Here is a 25,521-nt window from a genome sequence, read left to right as displayed (position 1 = left end):
GAAACAAATTAATCCATTTGAGATACATGTAAATAAGCCAGTATGTCAGTTGCATTGTAAAAACATCAGTTTGTCAGGTATTATATATATTGTAGTTATATGTGTTGCCACAAGAGGTCAGCCTTGGTAAGGTGCCACGCTATTCACAACTGGAAACATCATGAAGTCACCTGAGTTTGTTAATGAAATTATGTTGAATCATGGTATCATGGGTTCTTCACAGTATGTCCAACATTTATTAATAAAGTCCAGAAATTGTTGTTGGACAGCATTTTGTTTTAATCACACGTCAGTCAATCAGATCCAATGTCATCCACGTCGTTCACATCGTCCTCCACAACCTTAATGAGAGGAGGTGATTTCCTCTTACGCCTGTTAATGCAGAAAAATAAAATGACTGGAGTTAAAGAAAGACATGATTTGATGTGAACACTGTATATTCGAGGCAGAAACTCAGTGGCAGAAGGTGAGTGGTCACCTCATCTCGTTCCGCAGTGAGCTAAGTTGGCCATGAAGCTGCTCGTTAGCCTCGATCTGCTCATCCAGTTCTCTCTGCACCTTCTTTTTGGCATGTTCCAGACGCTCAATCTCCTCCTCCGCCTCATCCATCTGCCTCTTCGCTGTCTTCAGTCTCTGAGTCAGCTGCAGAGTTCACAAGAGTGAGATATTGAATCACAAGTCTGCAGCTCCTGACTACAACTTTGTTTTTTTCTATATAGTTAAAGACGTGTCTACCTGGTCTCTCTGGCTCTGCAGGTTGATGTGTTCCTCATCCGTCTGCATCTTCATCTCCTTCACTTTACGCTCCAGCTTGCGGTTCGCTTGTTGCAGGCTGTTGTTGTCTCTGAGAGCAAAAAGCACCAGGAGATCACATCGCTGCTGCAGCTTCCTGTAACTCAACACCTTCCTAGTGTGTTTCAGACCAGAGATACTCTCACTCTTACAACCACAGGGAAAGGGATATGAGTGGGTTCAGTGCTCGACAGCTACCATCAAGTATCTGATGGAACCATAATCCAAAGTGTTATCCTGCGCTGGTAAATACAAACTCTGTATATATTTATTTTTGTTAAGAGCTATAAGGTCATTATTTAATGTGCAGGCTTTCACCTCTCTTCTCCTTGCAACCTTTCCTCGAGTTCCTGGATGCGGCTGTTCAGTTTGGAGACGAGTGAATCCTGGTTTGGCCTCTGCGATCCTTCCAAATTAGTCACTCTGCTCTTCAGGTCTTTATTCTGACAGAGGGAATAAAACAGAAAAAATATCATAAATTAGGCAAAGTTTAGAGGTACCCTGGGGAGTCTTCGACCAATAGTAGTGCTATGGAGCATTGTCAAAGGAGGACACACATGCATGCACTCAATCAGGCAGATGGAGCAATACACCGTCCAGCCAATGGTTTCACATTATTCCATTGAGGAAATACAGCATTGTGCCAGAAAAGGCAGGAAAGAAGAAAACTGCTAACTTGTAAACGTGGATGTAAACAACGCAGGTTTCACATTTTCATTTCACATCAGCTTTCACATCAGCTTTGCAAATGTTTTATGAGGAAGGAAACGCATTCAACACGATACAAGTTGATTTTCTTTTCACTTGCGATGGCATACTCTAGAGGACGTGCTACAAGGCCAATGTGCAATCATGATAACAGTAAAAAACGGGGAAGAGAAAAAAAAATATTAGTAATAATAATAAATTCTAAAAAAGTAAAAAGTACATGTGTCACATCTGTGTATAATAATAAAATCAGGGGACCCAAGTGTGGATTTTCATGCCAGCCGCTGCTCCTTTGCGTCGAAAGGAGCCAGTTGAGGTGGTTCGGGCATCTGGTAAGGATGCCCCCTGGGCGCCTCCCTAGGGAGGTGTTCCAGGCATGTCCAGCTGGGAGGAGGCCTCGGGGGACACCCAGGACTAGGTGGAGGGATTATATCTCTAACCTGGCCTGGGAACGCCTCGGGATCCCCCAGTCGGAGCTGGTTAATGTGGCCCAGGAAAGGGAAGTTTGGGGTCCCCTGCTGGAGCTGCTACCCCCGCGACCCGACCCCGGATAAGCGGATGAAGATGGATGGAGGATATGACATATCTGAGCCAGGATCTGTTGTCAAAATAAAGAACTTTTTTTTGTTGTGCATGGCGTCAGAGGTCAGTACCTGTCTCTCCAGGCTCATCTTGTCACACTCCAGGTCCTGCCTGACTGCTCTCTCCTTCATCAGCTCGTTCCTCATCTGATCCATCTGTCACACCGAGAGGGAACAGTTTTCAGCATTCAGCAGTGGAAAGTAACTAAGTACATTTACTCAAGTACTGAACTTAAGTCAAATTTTTAAGTAGTTGTACTTTCCCTGAATATTTCCATTTTATGCTACTTGATACTTTTACTCCACCACATTTATCTGATAGCTGCAGTTACTGGTTACTGACCAGATTAAGATTTTACATAAAGAAAAATCAATTCAACACATCCATATGTGACCTCTCTTGACATGTTTCAGATGTCTATGAGTTGTTGGCAGATCAACCAGGGGGACATTTAGTCTCTAAACTTCTCATGTGGCTTCATTTGAATACGTTTTTGAGACTCAAAGGGGTCAAAGTATAAAATATATTTTACAAGACAAAGCAGAAATTCAGTAAACATTGCTGTATTGGTACTGTATTAGTAAAGGATCTGATAATTCTTCCACCACTGGCATTCAGTCAAAATATACTGTAAAGCATAACGTAAATGTAAGAAGCGTAAAACGTGGGCTCTGAATCCCTAACTAATTCTTTATGCCAATTTCTAACCATAGACTTCAATATGGGCTTGCACTTTCTATGTACTGTCTTACATATTGACTGAAAACCCAGTCATACCTTATTAAAAAGGGCAGCACCTGTTGACAAGCACTTTTCAGGTTAAATGAAAAGTTTTCAGCTTAATTCCTTAAGTCAGAGGAAATGCTGTCTGGTCTGAGCAGCCACATCAGATCTGAAGGCTCTCTCCTCTCTAATACCACCCAGAGGCCCAGTGAAGGGAGTGTGAATAGCTGCTCACAATAGTTTGCTGTTTTTTGTCTTTGCCCTGTGTTTTGTGTCAATTAGTCTGCATCACTTTGTTCCCATGAATGGTGGCCTACTTTACAGGCGCACTGAGGACGTGAGGCGACATCAGAGATAAAGAAACATATATGAAGTCTGGTATGTGATGGTATAAAGTGAACGTTAAGAAACAAAAAATGTCTGAGAGGAAATCTGAGTACTCAGCTCTAAATCTGTTTATGATAGAAACAGATGTAGGGCTGGGTGCTCAAACTGAAGATTAAAGGATTGTCTCTTCACAGTTGGGGAAATGTATGAATGTTAGCAAATACAAAATGAGAGTGAGGGAGTGGACCTGCCTGCTCTTTGGTTTTGTCTAATCTTTCCATCAGGCGGTCAGCACTGCTGCGCTCATCATTAAGAGCTTCTTCTAGTTGGCTGATACGTCCCTGAGAGGAGAGGAACACATGAAAAATGTGTCAAGTTTAGAAATATTGCATTACGCTGTAATGTTTACAAGTACAGAGGACATGATGAATCTATCTCTTGAGGCTGTGGTTAGAAAACTGACTGACTTATTTTTGAAGGGTATTGGGTAATCATTTATGACTAAAGCTGTGGAAATAAATGCAGTGAGACAAAGTAAACAACATCTGAAAAAGATTTTGAACGTTTCTTAACTGCTGAATGGAAAAGAGTGTTTGACACTGGAAAAGGGGGAAAGAGTGAAAGAATGAGAACACCCAGACAGGTCTGATAACTTTGTACAGTAAACATGAGCTTCCTCAGTCGATACGCCGTTCCAACAGTCATCACAATGATGTCACGGTGTTTTGTAATCAGCAAGACAAAGAGATGCTGAGAGATGGTGTTGCTACGGCACTTTTCAGCACCCTTATAGTTCACAGTGCAAATACTGGCACCTGATCAGATAAACACTTCAAAATGTGAAAAAAAACTGAAGCACATGCACTCTAATGAGAGTAAGTACAGTTTCTAGTTGAAAGCTTCAGATGATCATCAGTTTTTAGCAAACATATACCTGTATACAGTATGTTATTATGCCATGGAACATTGCTGTTGTCATCTAAACACACTCCACTTATGTTTACAGTCCGACTTAAGGATGAGATCTACTGTGAGCTTAGAGATATTTGATTTCATTTGGCATTTGTTAAAAAACGAGGAGCATCATAAATTCTTTGCAGGTGCTGAGTAACAATAATCTGCACAAAAAGACGGTCAGACCTGAGGAAGACAATTTGTGGTCAAAATATTGTCCAATATTTGCACAAAAAAAAGAAAAATTGGGATGAGAGAGCAGTGTGTGGGTAATTTTTCTTCTTCTTCTTTCTTCTATATTCATCCATTAGCAACAAATTATTAATATTAACGTAACATTTATGCAAATATAATTCATTTTCACTAAAGATGAAATGTAGGATCCAGTGTTTAGACCCATGTTTGACCCATACTAGAGACTAAAAGTCAGGCTTTCTAGTTTCCTAAGTTAAGGTTGCTGAGACCTTTACCTCCATGACTTTGAACTGGCGCTCTCGCTCTCCCACCGTGGCTGTGTTCCTCTCCTCCAGCTCCTCCACCCTCTGCTCCAGCTGCCGGCCCCTCAGCTGGGCCTCCTGCTGCTCCCGGCGACACCGCCGCAGATCCTCCTCCAGAGGAAGCAGCTGAACACATAACAGACCACAGAACAAACACACACTGTAAGATAAGGTAACATGCAATGTCTGCTGTTTATTTTTTTTATTTATTTAACCTTTATTTAACCAGGTAGGCCGTTGAGAACAGGTTTTCATTTGCAACGATGACCTGGCCAAGAAAAGCATAAGCGTGCAAGACAACATACAGTTTCACATTCAATACAATACAATAGGCTACATAAAGTGCAGATTAGGTAGGCATTACAAAGCCGGCGCAAGGTGAGGTGTAAGTAAGTCGGACGATATGCAAAAGTGATAAGGTAATAACAACACAATATACATGAATAGACAGTCTATAACACTGCTGAGATGTAGTGAAGAGTCAAAATACAGTTAGTGCAAATAGTGGTCTAGGTGGTAATGTAGATCAGGAATAACACAATATACATAAATAGACATACTATATAAATGTTGAAAGAGTCAGCAAAGAATCTGTTAGGTAATGGTCAATCAGTCAGACATTATTATAGAATTATTTAAATCGGGTAATACATCTGAGACTAGCTTTTATATATATTTTTTAAATCTCACAAAAAACTTTAATTGAATTGAAAATTGTTTTAAGATCCATTTAGACCTAATAATAAGAAAAATACTTAAAAAAATGACATAACTCCTTTTTATCCTAGTGTTGACTTTTCATTTTATGTTATTGGTGACTCAGGCAGTTGTACCCACATGCTGATGAGAGACAATGAGTACCACACCTCTTCCTGGAGTTTTTTGGCTGCCTGTCGGTATTTCTCCAGCTCTGCTCCCTTTTCCTGCAGCTGTCTCCGCAGCTCGTCCAACTCCCTCTGACTCTTGTCTCTGGCCTCATCAACCTGGTTCTGAAGTACATCTGTAGACGCCTCGCACTCCTCTATAATGCTATTCATCTGAGACAAACAAAGAGCTTCTACAGTGAGATAAGTGGACCTCTTTGGGTGTGTGAACAAGACTGGCTCCAGAGTTAAGATAACAGTTTTGAAGGTCTTATTTGGCTCCAAATGTTGCCTTGGGGCCAATAAATAGTCCAGGTCCACCTCTCACCTTCCTCTGCAGTTGCTCCACAGTCCTGTCCTGCAGCCTCCTCACATCCTCTAGCTCAGTTTTAGTCTTCCATAGCTCCTCTATTTGTTTCCTCTCCTCCTTAAGCTTCTCCTTCAGGTCCCTGTGTTCATAGTTTAGCTTGGTTAACTTACCCTGGGAAAAACACACAAAGGAAACGGAATGACTGTGAGCTTCCAAGCAGGGCTAAAAAGACGGTGTAGAGAGGCAAGAAACGTGGAGAGAGGGGATGGCATGCAACAATGTACGTTGTAGTTACATGGTATGCATGTGAGACTTAGGCCACCAAAATTCCACCAAGGGGTTACTCAGAAGCTAACAGCAACCTTGCTTTACCTGCACGTCCTCTAAGCGAGTGAGCAGCGACTGGTTAGACTGACACATCTCCTCCTCATTCCTCCTCACATCTTTCAGCACTTCCTCAACCTGCTGCTTTTCTCTCTAGGGAACAAGGAAAACATAGAACATGGCAGAATAGATCACATCAGTAAGATAAATGTGGATAAAAACATTTAGAAACATAACAATAAAAAGTAAACTACATATGTTACTCTTTTCTCCATAAAGTTTCCCACCTCCAGCTGCTTTTCTCTCTGCTCCAGCAGTCTCTCTGTGGCTTTAGACTCCTGGATTGCCTGACTCAGCTGATCCACCTTGTTGTTCAGCTCCTGCACCTTTCCTCTCAGCTGATCTCTCTCCTGGCTCAGCTCCTTTAACTGCACCTTAGCTGCACTTCTCTCTTCCTCTGCTTCAGCCTTCTCTTGACCCAGCAGAGCACTGCTCTGTGACACAGGACGGAATAATAAATTATGAAACCATGTTTTAGCTTTAGAAAATAAAGAGAAGTAGTAGAGATGCATGTCATGCCCTGTTACCTCTTTAGCCAGCTCTAAATCCCTGAGCAGCATTTCAAGCTCATTCTCATATTCATCCTTCAGAGCGGTCATGTATGTGTCATGAGTCTCCACCTCCTCTTTGAGCGCCCCCTTCAGGGCGCTGAGCTCCCTCTCCCTGCGGTGCAGCATGTCCTCCTGCTCCTCCTTCCCCTGCAGCATCTCCTGAAAGTCCACACGCAGCTGCGCCATTTCCTGACAGACATCCATCAAAATACCACATCACTGCCTAGAGTCCAGTGAAGGAGCTTTACAGCCGCTGTTGATTTGTGAAGTGTATTTTGTTCATGTGGTTTTGTTTACCTCCATAAGGACTTCTTTCTCTGTATTTATCACCTCGGCCTTCTTGGCTTGGTCCAACTCATCGTGCATCTCAGAGAGCTGCTGCTGAAGGTCTTTCATCTCCGTCTTAGATCTCTCTCTCTCTGCCTTCATCTGAGTCAGTCTGACGACATACACAAAAAAGTATGCAGAAAAGACAGATATAATTTTAGTTCCATATTTTACATCAAGGAAAGAAGCCTGCTTAACGTACTTTAAAGTTTTAGAAAGGTGCTAGATAGAATTAGATAACAAAATAAGATATCTGCACACTTAATCCAAATGGTATTTGACCCTGCTTTCGGTCAAATGACTGTCATCAGATCATACATCACAGTTCACTTGACTGACCTTAGAGTATGAGCAGAAGCTTAGTTAAATGAAGTGGAACATAGCATCGAGGTATTCTATTTAGTTCTGCATTTCAAAACCGTCCCATTTAATATCAATGAAAAACATCTGACTTAGTTTGATACACTTGCGACACTAAACACTCAGAGGAATCATTTAAAGGAATAGTTTGACATTTTGGGAGAGTATAGCAGCCCTCATTTAGCTGATAAGATTTGCATATTTTTTACATAGCATAGTTTTCATTGTAAACTTCCTGAATGACCCAGAGGTCAGATTCTTACTCGTGTTTGGTAGACTGAAGTTTGGCCTCGATCTCAGCCAGTCTGTCGCTGAGTTTGCAGAGCTCCTCCTGACTTTTGGCCAACTCTTCCTGAAGTTTCTTCTTCTCTGTCCTGGCCCTTTCACAAGCCTTGGCTAGAGTCTTTTCATTCTGTGCAACACAACAACGTCATCAGTCACAGGAAAAATAAGTGAGTGTTTAAGAGATGAACCAGCAGGATGGGACTGCACTACACCTTAATCTCTGTCTCCAGTTTTTGCTTTAATTCAGACACTTCTTTCTCCAGCGCTGCCTGTTTCTCCTGCAAAAGCTTCACCTCGGCTGCACAATCCTACATATGTGGAAACGCCCAACATTATGGTTAGTTTCAGACCAAGACATTAAATCATGCTAACCAGTGATCAACACTGGCAAACATCTCATCCCAACACACACTTTCTCCTCCTCCTCCACATTTTCAGCAGTCTTCCACTTGACATTGTTGACCCTTTCAAGCAGCTGGGTGACTTTCTTCTGAGTGGTGGAGTCATCATCAGTCGTCCTGAGAAGCAAGAAAAATATTTCACAAACACGCTAACAGTACTGACAGGGTGTAATGATAACATTAAATGTAATCAGTTGCTAAACAAAGACATGGCAGTGCAGGACCTCTCCATGGAGTGAAAGGAAAAGGTGTAACTCTTTTGACGGCGGTTTTTAAACACTCTAGTTCAGCAAATATATTTTTTAAAAGCCACTGATGGATCATAAAAACTTTCCATGTGAAGAAGTTATTTTATCAGTGGAAAGAAGTACATGCTCTGCATTCCTGACAGCTGCGTGAGCACACACAGCTGGAGCAGAACCCCCTTATCTGACTACACTACATGATCACAACTACAAGCTAATCACTAAAATGTGTTGGGTTAAAAAAAAGAGAGAAAGTGTTAAAGAAAACAAATCTTTTCATTTTGGAACTTTGGAGCTGAAAGTGCAAATGCAAACTCATTCATTGAGCCGTTTTAAAGGAATAATTCAACATTTATGTAATATGCTTTTTCGCTTTCTTACCAAGAGTTAGAGCAAGAAAGCAAATAACCATATTTCCCAAAATGTCAAACTATTTCTTTAACTAAAAGTGCTCAGTGCTGAGTGGCACTTACCCATCCTGGAGGTAAGTGAACAGCATTTGTTTTGCTGTGTCTTCAGGTGGGTCTACTGAGAGTTCTTGCTGTCCTTTCAGAAGATCAGGAGTGACCTGTTTAAGGAAAATACAGCAAATAAATACACCCTTTTAAATTACAACTGTGCCCTGGTGCTAATCTCTTTACCTGTGTTTCTCTTTCATCAGTTTCATCAGTATGGTCACTATATAACCTGGAGATGAGGGGTTTCTCTGCTCTGTGAAGTAATTTTGCAGCATGTGGAGACATTGTCTCTTTTCCATGGTGTCCTTTAAGCAGTGTGCTGGGCTTGTTCTCCTCCCTTGCCAAAGAGGCTTTTCCGTCAAGGAGTCGAGCCCTGGCTGACCCCGGAGGATATATCCCACCTGGGGTCTCACCCCTGATGCCCTTCAGAGATGATGCACTGCTGGAGGAAGAGGAGGACGAGGAGTATGAGGGTGGACCGCTGTCCGCGCTGCGCGACCTTCGACACTGCTCTGGGTCCAACCTGTTCCTTGGGCCTGCCCTTCCCCTCCGCTGGCTGCTGTTGAACTGGCTTATTAGCTTCCCTACAGATAGGAAGGAGTCTGTACCCACCGAGTTTGGGGACCTTGCAGGGGCTTGTCTACATGAGGAAGGTGTCTTGTTCTGGGCCACCTCACTCTGGTCTTCCACTGTGCCCTCAGCAGGCAGAGGGATCCTGGGTTTGGTCACATTAGCAGTCTCAGAAGGAAGGCCAGTGTTTAGCTCTCCAGGTTGAGCAACTGAAACTGCTGAATGAAGGACTAAGTTCAGGTTATTACTTTCAGGGTCATAAGGTCTCAGAATCTCTGGGTGTTTCTGATAATGAAATGTGGAGGAGGTTGCAGTCCTCTGTGACTCAGAGAGAGAATGTCTTTCATCCACAGACCTCCTCACCATGCCAGGATTGTACCCCGCCTGGTGAGTGATGACTGAGATGTCCCGATGGATCTCCTGGCCAGAACTGTTCAGAACCACGTAGGGTTGACCTTTAATCCCTTGGATCTGCACCCTGACTCCAAACAAGTTGTCCTGGCTGCCTCTGGGACTGTGTTGCTGTATGCAGCTCTTCTGTATCCTGATATCCGGTGAGCCACTCAGTCTGTGAGACTCCATCGTGACTCCGCTAGATTAACAGATGAACTGGTGAAAAAACAAACCGACATGTTAAAAATGACACTGAAGGAGGCTGTCAGACCCTGCATGGGAATTGTAGAATCAGAGGTTAGTGTTTACACAACATTGGAGCAGGGTCACAGCCACACTGGGACACAATGACACACATCCAGGGAGCTCCTCACACAGCTGCACTCAGCCGACATGAAGAATAAATGGACACTGACGAGAGCCTGATATTGCTGTGCAATGAAAACAGCTCCTCCTGTGTGCTCATGACAGTGTACTATTGTATAACTGCATGACGACTACAACTGGCCGGGGTCTCCAAGTCGTCATCCACTTCATGGTATGGACATGGACACTTGAGGAAAATGTTTGTCATCAAATATTTTATTGTGAGCCACAAAAACAAAGGAGGTGTTGTGCAGCAGACAAAACGGTATCTTCTTAAGAGCACTATCCTGATGGCTTTAATTAATAATACAACAGTTTGCAGATTATTTACAATAATAATAAAAAATTGCCTATTGGTACCACTTTCTAATAAGGCACATTTGAAGGTTTTAAAGTTTTAGGTTCTATAATTGTTTTAATAATGTTATTAATGTTTTATAGATCAGTTATTAAGTCATTAACGAGAACAACTTTTGGGTTGCCAGGTTGTGGTAAATCCTCCTCCAGCATTGCTTTGACACTTGCTTTGTCTTTGTAGCTGTTTGACCACCAAAATCCATTTTTTACCAACTTTAGGTTACTAACATCGGCTACTTAACAGTCATACAGTCAATTCAAGAGCTAAAATGACAAACCCAGTGTCATGGTGGACGAGGATTTTGTACAACTTGGCAACCCAAATTATGTTCTTATTAATAGATTATAACTGTTCCATGAAACTTTAGTATAATATTTATTAATTATTAGTAATGCTACTAGTTACAGCATATAAACCTTTAATAACGTGTGCTTTATTAGAAAGAGGAACATTTTAGTCCAAATCAAGTTCCTATGCATTTGTCCAATAGCCTATAGGCTATATAAAAGGGATTTTTCTTTTATTATTTTTATTATATTGGCATCACACTTTTGAACACATTTTTGAAGTTTCACTGTTGATGAGTGAATCCCATGCAGGTAGGCTGTGAAAATGTGCTGGGGATCTGCGTTTTTCCGGTTTTACTAAATAAACTTTACATCACCCTTTTAACAGTAAACAAAGTCTAGCCTACAGTTTGCGAAAACATATACTGGCACATTAAATTAAGGTTAATTAATCTAAGGAACATCAATCAAAAAGTCTATCACACAAAAACTGTAACTTTATACTCACAGATGAAGAAAGAAGATGAAAAAATACCTCAGAGTATCAAAGGCTACATTAAGATCCTTGAACTCACCACTGAGCCCCGCAGATACACTACAAGTCGCTGTAGAAGAATATCGTGTTGTTATTTTAAGGAAGCATGCGTTGTAAAGACATCGATCTGAGCTGAAATTTACCAGCTGTGTTCCCCGTCTGAGTAGTTTTGAACAGAGTCCTCCTCCTCCTCCTCTGTGGCTTAACGCGTCCTGCCTCCGCCCGGACACGATCCCTGTCCCGCTCAGAGAGGCGTTCACTGCCGCCTCTGTGTCAGATATTCAATCCATATGACTTTCTGTAGCTAAGTGCTTAATATGCTGACATATATATGGATTTATAGGAAACGAAAAATTATCAGAACAATAGGACCATTTATTACACTGTAACAGAGTGATTTTAATCCACTGAACTGTGTATAGAAGGAAATATGACTAACAAAGACTGTTAGAGGGATGAAGGAGGTTAAAAGTTCCCATAACAGTTTAAGATCACCTGGAGAGACGATTGCAGATGTTTGTTGTTTAGGAGGCCTAGTAGCTTACTGTTAGCTTTGAATATTCCTAAACCGTCACTGGTCCTGTAAAAATGATTTTATATGTTTTTATTGAACAACACATTAGAGGAAAGTGGCAGTAGTTGTCCTGTGACATATTTAGGGTTTCAGTTGGACTTTTCTGTGTAAAAAACATGTTAATGTGGGGATAATGGTAAAAAGATCCTCATCAAATACTTATTTTGGCTCATTCGGGTGCCCCCGAGTTACATCTTTGTATGATGGCCTTGGATAAATGTTTTTTTCTGTACTGGTTTCTGAATAGGAGCCCTTCTATAAATAGACCACAAGCTATGTGAAAGTCCTTTATTGGAGAGTTGACAGGAGAGAACTGACAAGAAATGAAGGGAGAGACAGGGGGATGACGGGCAACAAAGATCCATGCAGAGTCAAACCTAGGATGTTTCGATTACATGGTCAGCCCCTTGAAAAGTCCCCTTTATAGGTGACCTTGACTCTGGGCCATTTTTTAGATCGTAAATGTGTAGTGTTTAACAGCAACTTTGTAAAAACCTGTTTCTTTTAGCTGATGTAGTTTGTAATGTTTGGTCTTTGCTGTCATACAGCTCAGGCTTTACTAAACGTGTTAAAGCTACATTGTATCATTTTCAGTTTTTGTGATCAGCAACAACTATTTTGTTTCTTTTAGAACTTTGTACTTCACATTCATTACCTTGATAATTTTGGCTTTTTTTACTTTCCTACCCCATTAATCATCTCACAAATCCCCAGATTTGTCTCGTGACCGTTCGGAGGGAGGGGCCCGACCCCTAGGTTGGAAACCACTGGAAAAAAACTGTAACGAAAACTAGCTGCACATGGACTAGCTGCAACAGTTAAATGACAATAACAATCTAACAATGACTACAACCTTCTTATAATGTAGTTTATGATAATTTATAAGTCACAAAGGCCAAGCACTTTTACTTTTGATACTTTAAGTGCATTTTGCAGATAATATTTAGGTATTTTTCCTTAAGTACACTTTTGAATGCACTTATAATGGAATAGTTTTACATTGTTGTATTAGTACTTTCACTTATTCCTACACTATGCTGTATGTATACAGTACAGTAGGTGTGTGTGCATGTGTTTTACTGAAAGATATTACAGAACATACAGACACACACTATTTGAAAAAAAGACATTTATTGCTACATTATCATTTTGACATGCCTTTGGGCTACTTCAAACTGTACACGTACTGTACATATTATGATATTATTCAGATTATGTTTGATTATTATTTGTTATTTGTTTAGCAGTGTGATAAGCAAACAAGACATCAATTATTCTGGAATACTGTATTGCTCAGAGCATGAACTGTGGCTACATCTAGTGAAACTGCACAAGGGTTTTCTTATATAAAAGTAAATAGAGACATTATGAAATTCACAATATTTGTATAAAAGATAAGTTACATAACTTATAAAAAAAAAGAGTGTAATGTTCTATTAAAAACTCAAACATGCAAAAAGCTTGGACTATGTCTGAAGAGCAATAATTACACTGAGAAGAAGGATTCTGTCCACCAGCGTATCAAGTGTAATCCTGTCGACAGTGCTACAGTATAACACATATTTGTAACAAATATACAAATGACAGATAATGCCCACATGTTAAAGAACATTCTCGGAGATCTGTTCATTCACAGAATGGTCAAACTCCCACACACACACACACACACACACACACACACACACACACACACACACACACACACACACACACACACACACACACACACACACACACACACACACACACACACACACACACACACACACACACACACACACACACACACACACACACACACACACACACACACAGGAATGTCAGTCCTCTGAGCTGGTGGAAATCACGAGTGTACCTGGTAAATAGTGATACACTGTCATAAACATATCTGGATCTGCCAAAAAATCTAAAACTGCAGATGACACCTCATCACTACTGGGTTTCTTCCTTTCAGATATATTCAAAAACGGACAGATAATCAATAAATATACAAAATATGTACAAAACATCTGCAGCTTACAATGCATTTGTCTGTTACAAGTTAAGTTTAGGCACAAAGTTAGAAGTCCGTTTGGGAAGCGGGGAGATGATTGTTCAACTGAGAGGTGGACACCTTCCACTCTGGTCCAAATTTAGAAGAAACACTGGATGTCCAAAACAGCCGGACGCTTCCTGGGATGCACTTCACGCAACATCTGTACATCAAAGACACAGAGATAATTACAAAATGAGACTTTTCATATAAATATTATTACAGTAATGTTCAACAACAATATTCTTAAAAAAAAACAAAAAAAACATATTTTCTGTTGGCTAAAAAACATATAACATGCATCTATCATTTTGGAAAATGCTTATCACAGATGTATAACTGTTTACGTGACTGTAACTGCAAAAGTGAATGTTTCCTACTTGATTGCTGGATTTGCAGTAGTTATTATTAGATGCTCAGAGGTGGCCCATGGGGTTTGCTGGGTCTGTCAGGCTGGGATGGAAAGCGAGATGCATGGACTGTGGATCAGTCATGACTGCAGACGCCTTCTCTTCCTCTCTTCTCCGCAGACACGCTGCCTTCGGGTTCAAGTTCCTCTCTGTGGGATTCAACAATGGGTTAGCATTTGACTAAATAAAGAAGTTAAAGACATGTACCCCTTTGTAATGCAGATTCAGGAATTTTTGTTCTGGGGAAACCATTTGAAAATACCTCATGAATTCTGCTTTGGATGTCGACTTTTCTGTCATTATTAATCTTAGTGTATCACCAATTATTGTGTCATAGTGGCTTTAAAGCAGCTCTAATCAATATTTGTATATTACTGATCAATTTGACTACATGTATTGTAAAATATGTCACTCGTGACAAACCCACGGACAATGCACCAGATTTCTCTCAGTTTATTGTTTTCATTTTACGGCTCGCAATTTTAATGTTTTGGCTCTCTCAGCTCTCATCAGTGTAGTTTTGGGTGAAAAGGCCCACTGTACACTACCTGCCTAGCATCAAACAGCAAACAGATGAAGTTAGTGACTAGCTGGTGAACAGTTTTTTTCATGATATTTCCCTCAGGAGTTGGTGGGCAGAGCTAAAACTTACATTCATCAGGTGGATATGATTTCTGCTAATTGTGTAAAAAGCCAACTGTGTTGCCCTCAAGGTTTAAAAAGATATTTCACTCTGGATAAACTGTGACTAAAAACATGTTTAGAGTCTGTAACCAACTGGTTACTGTCCTACACTAACTCCCAAACCCTTATCTTCACTCTCTACATTATGTATTTGACTTGACATAGAAACATCTTAGGATACACTGACCTCTGACTTGTTGTTCCAGGCTAAGGATCACTGCCACGGCCTGGTGCAGCACCAGCAACTTGGTCTGTGGCTTCTCACTCTTCAGGTGCAGCTGGCACATGTGACCTAGCTCCTTAAAGGCCTCGTTGATGTCCCGCACACGCAGACGCTCACGGGCGTTGTTGGCCATCCTCCTGTCGCGCTCACGTTCGGCCTTCTGCTCCGGGCTCAGATCCTCATCCTCATGGATACTACAACATGAATCGGATTTAAATGAGAAAACACTGGTAAGGATGCTAATTAACAGTTACAGATTTAACTGATGTAAAAGCTTCAGTGGATCACACATAAGAGTTGAGTTATTTTGTGGGTCTCTCTGCCCTCTGCTGGTCACTGAGCTGACATCATGTAATTGAGTCTCCTATTGTCATCTGTGATACCCTCATTTGTTCTGTGAAAGGGGCTTACATAGTACATTGACAAAATGCTAATGTAATCAAGGGCACATTTATTAATAATTAATCCATGAGTGTATTTATTTTTGAAACTTTTTGTTTTTTGCACATCTCTACTCTGTCAATAACTATAGATATTTAAGAGATGCACTTTTAGTCAGCTTTTTATAATTATTTTCAATCATTGTCTCATTAATTTGAAAAAGAAACCAAAACAAAGAAACATGTCCAGTAGAAAAAGTGTTGCTGGACCATCGTTTACATATGCCAACATCGATTTCCCTCAACTAGATTATAGATCTAAAAAAAAGAAAACATGGTTTGTCCTTAAGTGACCTTTGAAACTGGAGACACCAGGACGTACACTCAAATTAATATGTGAGATTTTCAACAGTCTGGCTCATCTAGACTAAAAAAACAATTAATAATTAATAAATCTAAAATGCCATCCTTCATCATCAACGATTAAGTCTGATGTCACAGATGGAGCTGAAAACTATCTGCTGATTAATTGATAGTTGATAAAACAGAAAATTAATTGGCAATTGAGTGAGTGATGTGCAACTGAATGCAAACATTTGTTAAATTAATTTATTAAGCAAAAAAAAAAGTAAAACACTCCCTATTTCCAGCTTCTCAAATGTGAGGATTTGCTGCTTGTGTAATTTGAATATATTTTGGGGTTTTGGACTGTTGGTCAGACAAAGCAAATATTTAATATCACACTGGCATCTGGGAACTTGTAACAGGTTTTTTGATTAATTGAGAAAAATAATCGGCAGATTATTCAGTAATGAAAAAAGTTGTCAGTTGCCATTCTAGTTACAAATAATACAAGTGCAGTGAAAACTCATCCTATACTGCATGTTGCTCTTATACTGAGGACAGTGGTAGGATACCAGTAGTATAAAAAGACTTATTTTGGCACCCCTTGTGTTTTGAAGATTTCTTTCTGATAACCCCACCACCAAAATACACCTTTCAATGATTTATGTCTTAAGCATTCACTGTATGTCATGCCAGCTCCTCTTTTTTTCCTCATTTAATTTACTGCAACATGAAGAAGAAATATGAGGCAGAGCTAAACAGGCTCGCTTGGACACAGCTGCCCTTCACAGCAGGGGTTCTGACAGACAGTGTTTTAAATTAGTGGAAACCGAAAGGCAAGAAGGCTCTAATACTTGCCTTTGAGTGAGGGACTTTTATTTTGAAATCTGCTGTACTATTTTACTGTAACAAAATACATACATATATATTCATAATTATTTTTTAATGAATCATGCAAACCACAATTATTTTAGCACAGTGAGTCTTCAATGATCACACTGAACTAGTTTTTCCAACCAGGGGAATGCTGTTTTTTTCCTACTAAGTAGAAAAGCAGGAAAGTGGTACTGTTTACCTGTTACATCCGCTGTTTTCTCCTTGTGTTTTGTGTTCGCTCTCCTCATCTGATCTCTGGCTGTCAGAGCTGTGACTGTGATTGGTGTGCATCATCTCTTCCCTGTGCCCACTTTCCATTTTCAGCTCCAGATTACTCTGAACTCCCAGACCTCCTGTGGGAGATCACACATAATTAAGAACATATACAGCATACATATTAAAAATGTGAGATCTCTTAAGTCCTAATGGCTCAAAGGTTCAAACGTTCAGATAAAAGAGGTGAAATATATGAATGTAGCAGCCTTTACCTCCACTTTGCATGAGCTTAAGAGTGGCCCTCTGTCTGGCTGAATATGGGTGGCCATTTTGTGTGCGGTTCTGGAAGGCTGAGTGGTTGTTGTTCATATTGACGGCTTCAACCTTTATGACACACAAAAAAAGGAATGAGATATTAATATGTTCATAAGACAGCGAGCCTGGCTCGGTCAGTCACATACAACTTTTAGATCCAACCAATGACAAATAAGTCACAAAACCAACATCTGCCTCCTCATTTCCGGCGTAATACTGGGTAGATCTCTCTCTCTCTCTCTCTCTCTCTACAGAATTAATTTAATCTCAGACAATCTTAAGCCTTCCCTTAAAACTACTATATACTCCCTACACATATCACTAATTCTCTTCAGGAATGATTCACTTTGGACAGACACATCATTTGGAAAAATAAAAGTGAGAGAATTTAATACCCCGCCTCCCCCAAAGGATTACACTAAAAATCCTTTCCATATATACTTCCACTCCAGCTGGGCCAAAATCCCCATGTCTGCTGAAAGGGAAACATGCTGGAATGGGAACTGCACAATACAGGCGTCCCCCATCACCCCACAGTGGAATTAGAGTCTGCACATAGTGAGCACTCTCCATACAAGGGTGACGCGTCACAGCGCTCTCCCATTGTGCTCAGTTTCCTATTTCAAGGACAACAACCTTTACATGAGGAAAACATGCAGACATAGCGGGTGGAAAATTCCTGAACACACACACACACACACACACACACACACACACACACACACACACACACACACACACACACACACACACACACACACACACACACACACACACACACACACACACACACACACACACACACACACACACACACACACACACACACACACACACACACACACACACACACACACACACACACACGTGTCAAAGGAAGAGTTGCTAACCATGGCTGAAGTGTGGCAGGTGAGCGGTAGAGTGCTGGCAGATACCAGATGGCCGTGGAGGTTCTGGTTTAGCAGGCCGTGGATGTCAGTGGGTAGGCCGGCTGTGGGGCCCACAGCGTGGTTCCTCAGGACGTGGATCACATCGTCCAGTCTGTCTAGTCGGTCCTCCACCTGAGACTGCAAACAAAATGTTTTTTGTAGCATTTGCCAATCTGGACACAGTTTTTAATATCCTCTGAGTTAAAGATGAGACATTTTGTTTTAACAAATTGCAGCTCTATAGTTCAATATTTTGAGAACTAGCATTATTTACATTCTTGCCAAGAGGTATCTGACAAAATCAATACCACTCTCATGTCTGTGCATTAAATATGAAGCTACACCCAGCAGCCAGTAAGCTTAACTTAACAGGCTAACCCAGTTTCCAGTTGTAATGCTAAGCTAGGCTAAGCTAAAGTACCAATCTTCTCTGCCAACTCTTGGCAAGAAAGCAAATAAGCCTATTTTCAAAAATATGAAGCCATTTCTTTAAGGTTACCATCATTCCAAAAAAAATTCAGTCCACACACTTTATGTACAGTGCAAACTGTAAGTTTAGTTTTAGTTTTCCTTGCTTTGTAGCCATTTGCAGTCTCTTCTGGGTGTTTGCTGCGGAGTATAAAATTATTATATTGGTATTTTTTATAATAGTCCAAATTCATGTAGGTATGTGCACATGTAGGTATTTGTTTGAATATACTTTTATTTAATATATTTATTTTTAGGTTTTTTTATACAGGAGTATTTATTTCTTGTCTTTCGTACTTTATTGCATTTTTTTCCTTATTATATTTGCTGCAATGCTCGCATGAGTTTCATTTATTTATATATCCATTAATTCATGACACAATACTAATTTTAACATCAGGCATGTGATATCATATTAGGTCTTTACCAATGATATAAGTGAAGACTCATAGTGTGGTGACACTGGTGCCTGAACTGAACTCCGGGGCCACATGTTGGTACCTGAGAGGAAGAAAACAACCAAATTAAGACCATAAAAGGTTTGGAAAATACAGAATGTAAATAATATTTCACTCTGGGCAGCAGCTACAGCAGCATGTGTTACTCTAGTTTACCTGCAGTTTCAGCTGCGTTGGGCAGCGGAGACGGAGACCTCACTGGTGTGGACGAGCTGGAGGGGAAGCTGCTGCTGGTGTGATCGGGGGAATAAATCTGGCAGCAGACAGGGAGAGAGAGAGAGAGAGAGAGAGAGAGAGAGAGAGAGAGAGAGGAGGGGGAAGGGTGGAGTGTGAGTAAGGCATGGATCATTTTAAAAGCACAACTTGTCATTTCTGTGTAGGGTTTTACAGCTGCTGCCACAGCCTTTGGAGCAGGCTCGTAACCTGAACTAAACTCATCAATTCTGGTCATTTTACTAGTCGGCAGCCAATAAAAAGTCCAGCAGCACGAGAGTAGCCCTACATTAATATGCACTAGTCTGTTACAGGCAGGGACAAGCCACTATTTTCTTTTTGCATTATGCAGCTGGGGCTCTCAGGGCTTTGCTTTATGCTCTGATCTGACTGTTTGAACATAACATGGCATAGATGAGCCGGGCTAATTGGATTAAGGTGGTGCATACTTACAGAGGCCAGAGCTTTGCCCAAGGTATCGCCCGTCTGTGATCCTCCTGACACATGTCCCTTACTCCCTGAGACTGAAACCAAAAAAACACCAATTGTAAGATATTACAATAAAGAGCAGATTAACTAGAGCTGAAATAAGCAGTGAAGATTATATTCTCCATTTCCTCACCTGTTGAATTCTCTGAGGTGTTGATTGACGGAGTGTGTGACGCTGTATTGTTGCGGTGAAAAGTGGACATTGGTGGGAGACCCCTGTTCATGTCAGCAGCCATCACTGAATGTGGGGAGTAGTCCTGAACAGTAAGCAAACACACATTACAGTCAACAGGGGTTAAACGGTGCTGTGCTGTCAAGATCCAAGGTCCTGGAGGTAAATCTCACCAGGTGGCTGTGTTGTGGCGGCTGCAGGCTGCTGTGTCTCCCCGGCTGTGTTTGGTGGGTTGTGGCTGCTCCCAATGCACCTTCATAGCCCTGCTGGTTCAGCCCATTTACAGCATTCCAGATGTCAGGCGAATTGCTCGTCCCCTCTGAAATAGATAACAATATGTTATAGCCGGCACTGGAGCAGCATCTCAAGCAGCAGTTAAAAATCATAAAGCTCTACAGCAGCCGATCAGTCAATCAATGGCTGGGAAATGTTAATTTATATAACTGATGTGACAATCTTTGTCTGAGCTCTGAGAATCATAGGCAATGTGCAGTTTTTAAAGGCTCTTTAAATTTGATACTCACATTTCAATGTAATCTTAATTCTATTTTCATGCCATTGTTTGAATAGTTCTTTTAGGTGGTTCTTAAGACTAAAATATATAATAAACAACTATTGGATGGACTGCCATTAAATTTCCAATTCATGGTCCCCAGAGGATGAATCCAAGTGACTTGAGGGGATCCTCTGACTTTCCCTCTTGCGCCACCATGAGGTTGACATTTGTGGTTTTAAGTGAAATGTCAACAGCTATTGGATGCATTGTAGTCAAAGTTGGTACACACATTCATTTCTCCCTAAGAATGTTTGTTGATCGTCTGATTTTTTATCTAGCACCATCATCAGGCCAAATTTGAATTACTTTGGTTTATGACCAAATAGTTGATGGCTGTTTTGTTATCCCTAAAAACTCATATAGTATTTGTATATGTATTTAGATGCCACCATACTAAAAGGGATGATAGGTTTGAGTTGCTGAACCAAAGCAGAATGATTCTTATTATAGTCATTGCCCCGCTACTAAAATAATCATGGTTGTTGAGCTCACCAAAGAAGGTGCTTGCGAACACATTGCTGTGGGCCTTGTTGGACGAATGTGAAGATGAGTTCTGGTTGATGTCGTCATTAGTGGGAGACTGCCCATAAACCTAAGGAGAAGAGCTTGTTTAAGGCATTGTCAACTTTGAACCACGACATAATGTACACAAACAATATTTTTCTGTGTGTCTGTAATACTCACACCAATCTTACTGACAAAAACACATGAATATTGTGAGTGTGAGCTAAAGCAACAGTATTACAGAAACAAAACAGAGAGCTGATGCACACTTAGAGCATTTGCGATAATCCATAAGCTGCAGATCCATGCACCTCCTCATCCGGATTTACCATGAGAAATCCCTGCCCTAATCATGATCAGGTTTGGCTGGCTTCAGAAGACTGAGATACAATTTCCTCCCAAATAAAATTGCATTGCAGGCCTTCTTCTATTGTGTCCTCAGAAAGAAACGAAACAGAGAACTGAGTCTCACCTTAATGACCCCAAATAAAAGGAAATATAGTAAACAGATCTAAGAATAATGTTTTTTTTTTAATCTTTTAATTGTAAAGCACAAGGATAGAAACTACAAATATGCAGACAAAACACACCAACACATGCTCACTCACTCAAACCCACCAAGAGGTCTGGGCTGCACCTGCACCTCCCTCGATTGCTTTGATGTGCCCCAGGAAATGAAAATAAACCTCCCTGCACAGCATCAATGGGGTGTCAGTTACCCGGACAACAAGTTCTGTAAAGCAGGCTATTAAAGACTCTCTTGAGTATGCACATGCACACACACACACACATGCGCGCACACACACACACACACACGCGCACACACACATGCGCGCACACACACATGCGCGCACACACACCCCTGGTTGGCATGAGTCCCATGGTGATTGTGGGCTTGGCCAAACAGAGGAGCCCCTGCCGACACTGGGCCCGTCTGAGCCGCCATGGGCAGCATATGGCGAAGGATAAAGCCAATTGTCCTCCTTACCATCAGCATAGCAGGCGACCCGTTAATAATGGTCACACCCCCGCCCCAGCACGCCCTCTCTGGCCCCCGTTGGAGAGGGGTCGTCACCATGGCATCCTCTTTTAGCATAGCATTGATTTAGGAACCATCAATCACGGCATCACAAATGATAAGGGATTTTTTTTTCAGAAAATAAAAACCACAACTAAGGGAGAATTTAAATACTATATAACCTTCATAGTTGCTTGAAATACTTATTTTAAACATGTGTCCTTTTTGGGCAATCTATTAGTTGCATTTTAAAAGTTATTTTGATATCTAAAATGAAAAACAACAATGTACAAAAAAAGAAAAACCAGCTATATTATTTTCCCATTGTACTGTAAATGTACACAGCATTACCATGCTAGATGAGTGAAATATCAACTTGCTATTCAGGGCCTATGCTGTGCTCCATCACGGCCAACTCCAGCCACATGCAACCAATTTTCTGCCTCTGTGATCCACGATGTCTGGATATGGTTAGTCTCACAGAGATCAAAGCTGCCTTTGATAATGGCAGCAGCGGTGGAGGGACTGCTCCAACATAGCAGGGTTAAATCAAATAGAAATAGAAGCAATCTGCTTCATGTCAAGATGTTTGCTGCTGCTAGGCTTGACTACATGGTGCTTTGCTAACAGGAAGTCTTCACCGGTGCATTTCAACATGAGATTGTTAAAACCACAAGTGAGTGAGGTGTTACTGAACATTATTTTCAGTGCTGTGCATGGTGAGTTGTTATAAGTTGTTTGATTCGTAGCTAATTATGATTTTGATTCTCAGAAAATAAACATTTTCAACTTGGTTTAAATGCTTTTAATGGGGAACCAAACAAACAAGTGACCAATGGGCAACTCACAGAGAGTTTTACCTTGTTCTTGCACTACTGAAGTAAGAACAAGAATAAGCTTACATACCATGTACACACAACTCTTCAAGGAAGTAATAATGACACATTCCGCACAAACAGACATGACCTCCCCAAAACACAAAAACCTCACACACACACACACACACACACACACACTATGATTCAGCCAGATAAAACAACCTTACATCCCAACAAATGTTCTGTGCAGAGTAGGAAGCATCCCCACCAACTCTGAAAGGCCTCATTAAAAGGTATATGCAAATGAGAAAATGTTAAGTTACAATTCTCTTAACTTTTATACAGGTTGCACGTGAATGAATTTCCTCCTGATGCAACATTTTGGATGTCAGTTAGATAACAGGCTCTTCAACCAGTATTACAGTAATGGATAAAGCTGGAAACCAGTGTTTCATTATGCAAGTCAACAAACAAACAAACAGACCATCTGAGAATACCATCAAAGAGTATCATCACCAAACAAACTGACAGTTCCCTGTGTCCTCTGAAAATAAAACATAAATGTATATAATGTACTCACTGGTTTCATGTTGTAGCAATACATCAATGAGTTGTTGCCTGTGCCAGAGACAGGATGAGCACAGTACATAACTCCGTCTGGTTCAGTGCAAGGCTCCAAGCTCTCAATACAGTCCACAAGCAGCTTGTCTGTCCGTGTCTTCACTCATGTGGATGTAGTCCACATGCACTCCTTCCCCTAACCTACCCCTGCTGGTCATGCAGCTACCCGCAGACAACTTATGCAAATAAGGGCTGGACCATTCCAGGCAGCAGAGAGGGGTGGCCAAGGGTTGATGCGATTATTGTACTACAAGCCTGGTCTAGAATATTATAAGCAATCTTTTTTTTATTATTTTATTAAAGAGAAGTCTAAAAATAAACATAGTCAGGCTGTAGTGTTTGGTGTGTGTTGATTATTAAGGAGTATGTTTGTGCAAAATGGCATCATTAAAATATCTTGTAATTATCAGGGAATTCCCCACCGACGCATGATCAAACACCTTGACCACACCAGGGAAAAGAAAAGAAAAGCCATAACCAGAGTGGGTTATACATTTTGTTGTTCAGCTGTCATCATTTTCCTATGACATCCTATGTTGGTGTAAAATCATATGCAAGCAAGCTCAGAAATCCCTGTAAGCAGTGATGACGGTGACGATGATTATCTCCTGTTAGGCAGGTAGAGGTTTCCAGTAAACAGAGGCTACCACACCCCTTTCTGACCTACATGTACAAATAGATCCAGATCTTTAGTTTGTAGGCATGTGTGGCGTGTTGAGCTCCATAGTTATTTATACATAGCCTGCCTGGGTGCTGTGTTAATGTAAAACACTTAAACAGTCAGACTTCCTGTGATAAGTGAAATCCACTGTCCGCTGCCCTGGTGCTGAAACTGACAGTGACCTACTGCATGTGCCAACACACCACTAAGATTTATGATTTCATAGGAAGTCCACTGTTCATTTTCAAATACTTGAACAGCCAGAATAGATTATGTGTAAACCATACAAGGAACTGACCTGCTTTATTTGTGCAGTATTCTCTGTATGTTACATAAACACAATTTGCCAGAGAGGGAAAAAAAACACTGCAGTTGGCATGATGCTCAGTATGCCACACTGTCCTGGCAAGGCATTTTGTCCTAGAGAGACCTCACAAGAATCCAATCAAATAATTCCTACTGAGACATCAGCCCAGTCTTTATCTTGAACTCGTTCTCTTACTAACCCTCCAGTGTTTACACTGAAGCCGCATGGGACTGTTTGTAATGTGGAATCTTTCCATAACATCTATTTCTATTTAGGTCATTAGCAAAATGCATGTTGTGCTTCCCCAATGTATGACTTTTAATGCACAGCTAGTGCAGTTTAAAAATAGTCAACTTATGTTTGTAAAAAAAAAATATTTACCACTATATTTATGAACCAACAGTGTTTAGGAAGATATCCATCCTGTTATTTAAGCAGCATGATCATAATAAGAAGTCCTTCATCTTCAACAGAACAATAATTTTTGGACTTTTCCTTCTTTTTCTAGGAATAGTGTCTCTCCTACAGTTATTATTGTTTTCACTAAGTTAAGATGCAGGTTATAAAGGCAAATTGTCCTTAATGCAGGTGCCTTTAGCCAAAAATGAATAACAAAATTCATTTACAAATGTTCCAGGAACACCAGTGGCTACTGAATGACCTTTTCCTCTGACAGAGATCAGTTCTCCTAAGAATGCATAACACACACTCACGCACACGCATGCACACACACACACACACACACACACACACAGACACACATCTTGGGTAAATGATCCAAGAGCAAATATATACAGTCCCCTAACCCTGAACTTTGCATCAATCTTAGTTAATTGCAGTCTTGTCAGGAGTGCGATTATTCAAACAGGTAATGCAAATGTTAATGAGTTCAAATTTGCATATCTTTATTTTCCCATGGTTGAAATGTCATTGGTTATGACGCTCTACAATGAAGAATGTCACTCCTGATGGCCCC

At 40.8% G+C, this 25,521-nt stretch overlaps 2 protein-coding genes across 4 annotated transcripts; both read right to left on the bottom strand.

Moving 5' to 3' along the window:
• Nucleotides 1–223: 223 nt before the first annotated feature.
• On the bottom strand, nt 224–11,524 carry LOC144522266 (cingulin-like protein 1). 3 transcript variants are annotated; one of them, XM_078257209.1, is made up of 19 exons: nt 11,420–11,524; nt 8,951–9,946; nt 8,783–8,877; nt 8,076–8,181; nt 7,876–7,971; nt 7,642–7,790; nt 6,989–7,130; nt 6,668–6,880; nt 6,368–6,574; nt 6,129–6,233; nt 5,775–5,927; nt 5,450–5,620; nt 4,557–4,709; nt 3,384–3,473; nt 2,154–2,237; nt 1,111–1,235; nt 736–844; nt 479–642; nt 224–372 (listed from the first exon to the last, which is right to left on the bottom strand). In XM_078257209.1, the coding sequence occupies exons 2-19, from the start codon at nt 9,917–9,919 to the stop codon at nt 294–296; spliced, it is 3,210 nt and encodes a 1,069-aa protein (XP_078113335.1). In that variant the 5' UTR covers nt 9,920–9,946; nt 11,420–11,524; the 3' UTR covers nt 224–293. The 3 variants fall into 3 exon arrangements, with proteins under 3 accessions (XP_078113335.1, XP_078113337.1, XP_078113336.1); XM_078257211.1 differs by lacking the exon at nt 11,420–11,524 and adding an exon at nt 11,317–11,340; XM_078257210.1 differs by lacking the exon at nt 11,420–11,524 and adding an exon at nt 11,250–11,316.
• Nucleotides 11,525–13,085: 1,561 nt separating this feature from the next.
• Nucleotides 13,086–23,718, bottom strand: LOC144522265 (transcription factor 12-like). The gene is made up of 13 exons (XM_078257207.1): nt 23,537–23,718; nt 21,109–21,208; nt 20,234–20,379; nt 20,022–20,145; nt 19,853–19,923; nt 19,343–19,439; nt 19,156–19,229; nt 18,222–18,398; nt 17,289–17,400; nt 17,000–17,153; nt 15,164–15,393; nt 14,263–14,441; nt 13,086–14,045 (listed from the first exon to the last, which is right to left on the bottom strand). The coding sequence occupies exons 1-12, from the start codon at nt 23,603–23,605 to the stop codon at nt 14,299–14,301; spliced, it is 1,497 nt and encodes a 498-aa protein (XP_078113333.1). The 5' UTR covers nt 23,606–23,718; the 3' UTR covers nt 13,086–14,045; nt 14,263–14,298.
• Between the last annotated feature and the right edge of the window lie 1,803 nt (nt 23,719–25,521).

This window comes from Sander vitreus, chromosome 8 (assembly GCF_031162955.1).
Source record: "Sander vitreus isolate 19-12246 chromosome 8, sanVit1, whole genome shotgun sequence".
In the NCBI taxonomy this organism is placed as follows: Eukaryota; Metazoa; Chordata; class Actinopteri; order Perciformes; family Percidae; genus Sander; species Sander vitreus.
This window is presented reverse-complemented; position numbering and strand designations above follow the sequence as displayed.

Excerpts from the sequence above, each read along its gene's own strand:
- LOC144522265 (XM_078257207.1), bottom strand. The coding sequence starts at position 23,605 with ATGTACTGTGCTCATCCTGTCTCTGGCACAGGCAACAACTCATTGATG. Across the intron at positions 21,209-23,536 it reads ATTGCTACAACATGAAACCA|GTTTATGGGCAGTCTCCCAC; the intron begins GTGAGTACATTA and ends TCTTCTCCTTAG. Across the intron at positions 20,146-20,233 it reads CGCCACAACACAGCCACCTG|GACTACTCCCCACATTCAGT; the intron begins GTGAGATTTACC and ends CTTACTGTTCAG.
- LOC144522266 (XM_078257209.1), bottom strand. The coding sequence starts at position 9,919 with ATGGAGTCTCACAGACTGAGTGGCTCACCGGATATCAGGATACAGAAG. Across the intron at positions 6,234-6,367 it reads AGAGAGAAAAGCAGCTGGAG|AGAGAAAAGCAGCAGGTTGA; the intron begins GTGGGAAACTTT and ends CTTGTTCCCTAG. Across the intron at positions 4,710-5,449 it reads CCAAAAAACTCCAGGAAGAG|CTGCTTCCTCTGGAGGAGGA; the intron begins GTGTGGTACTCA and ends TTATGTGTTCAG.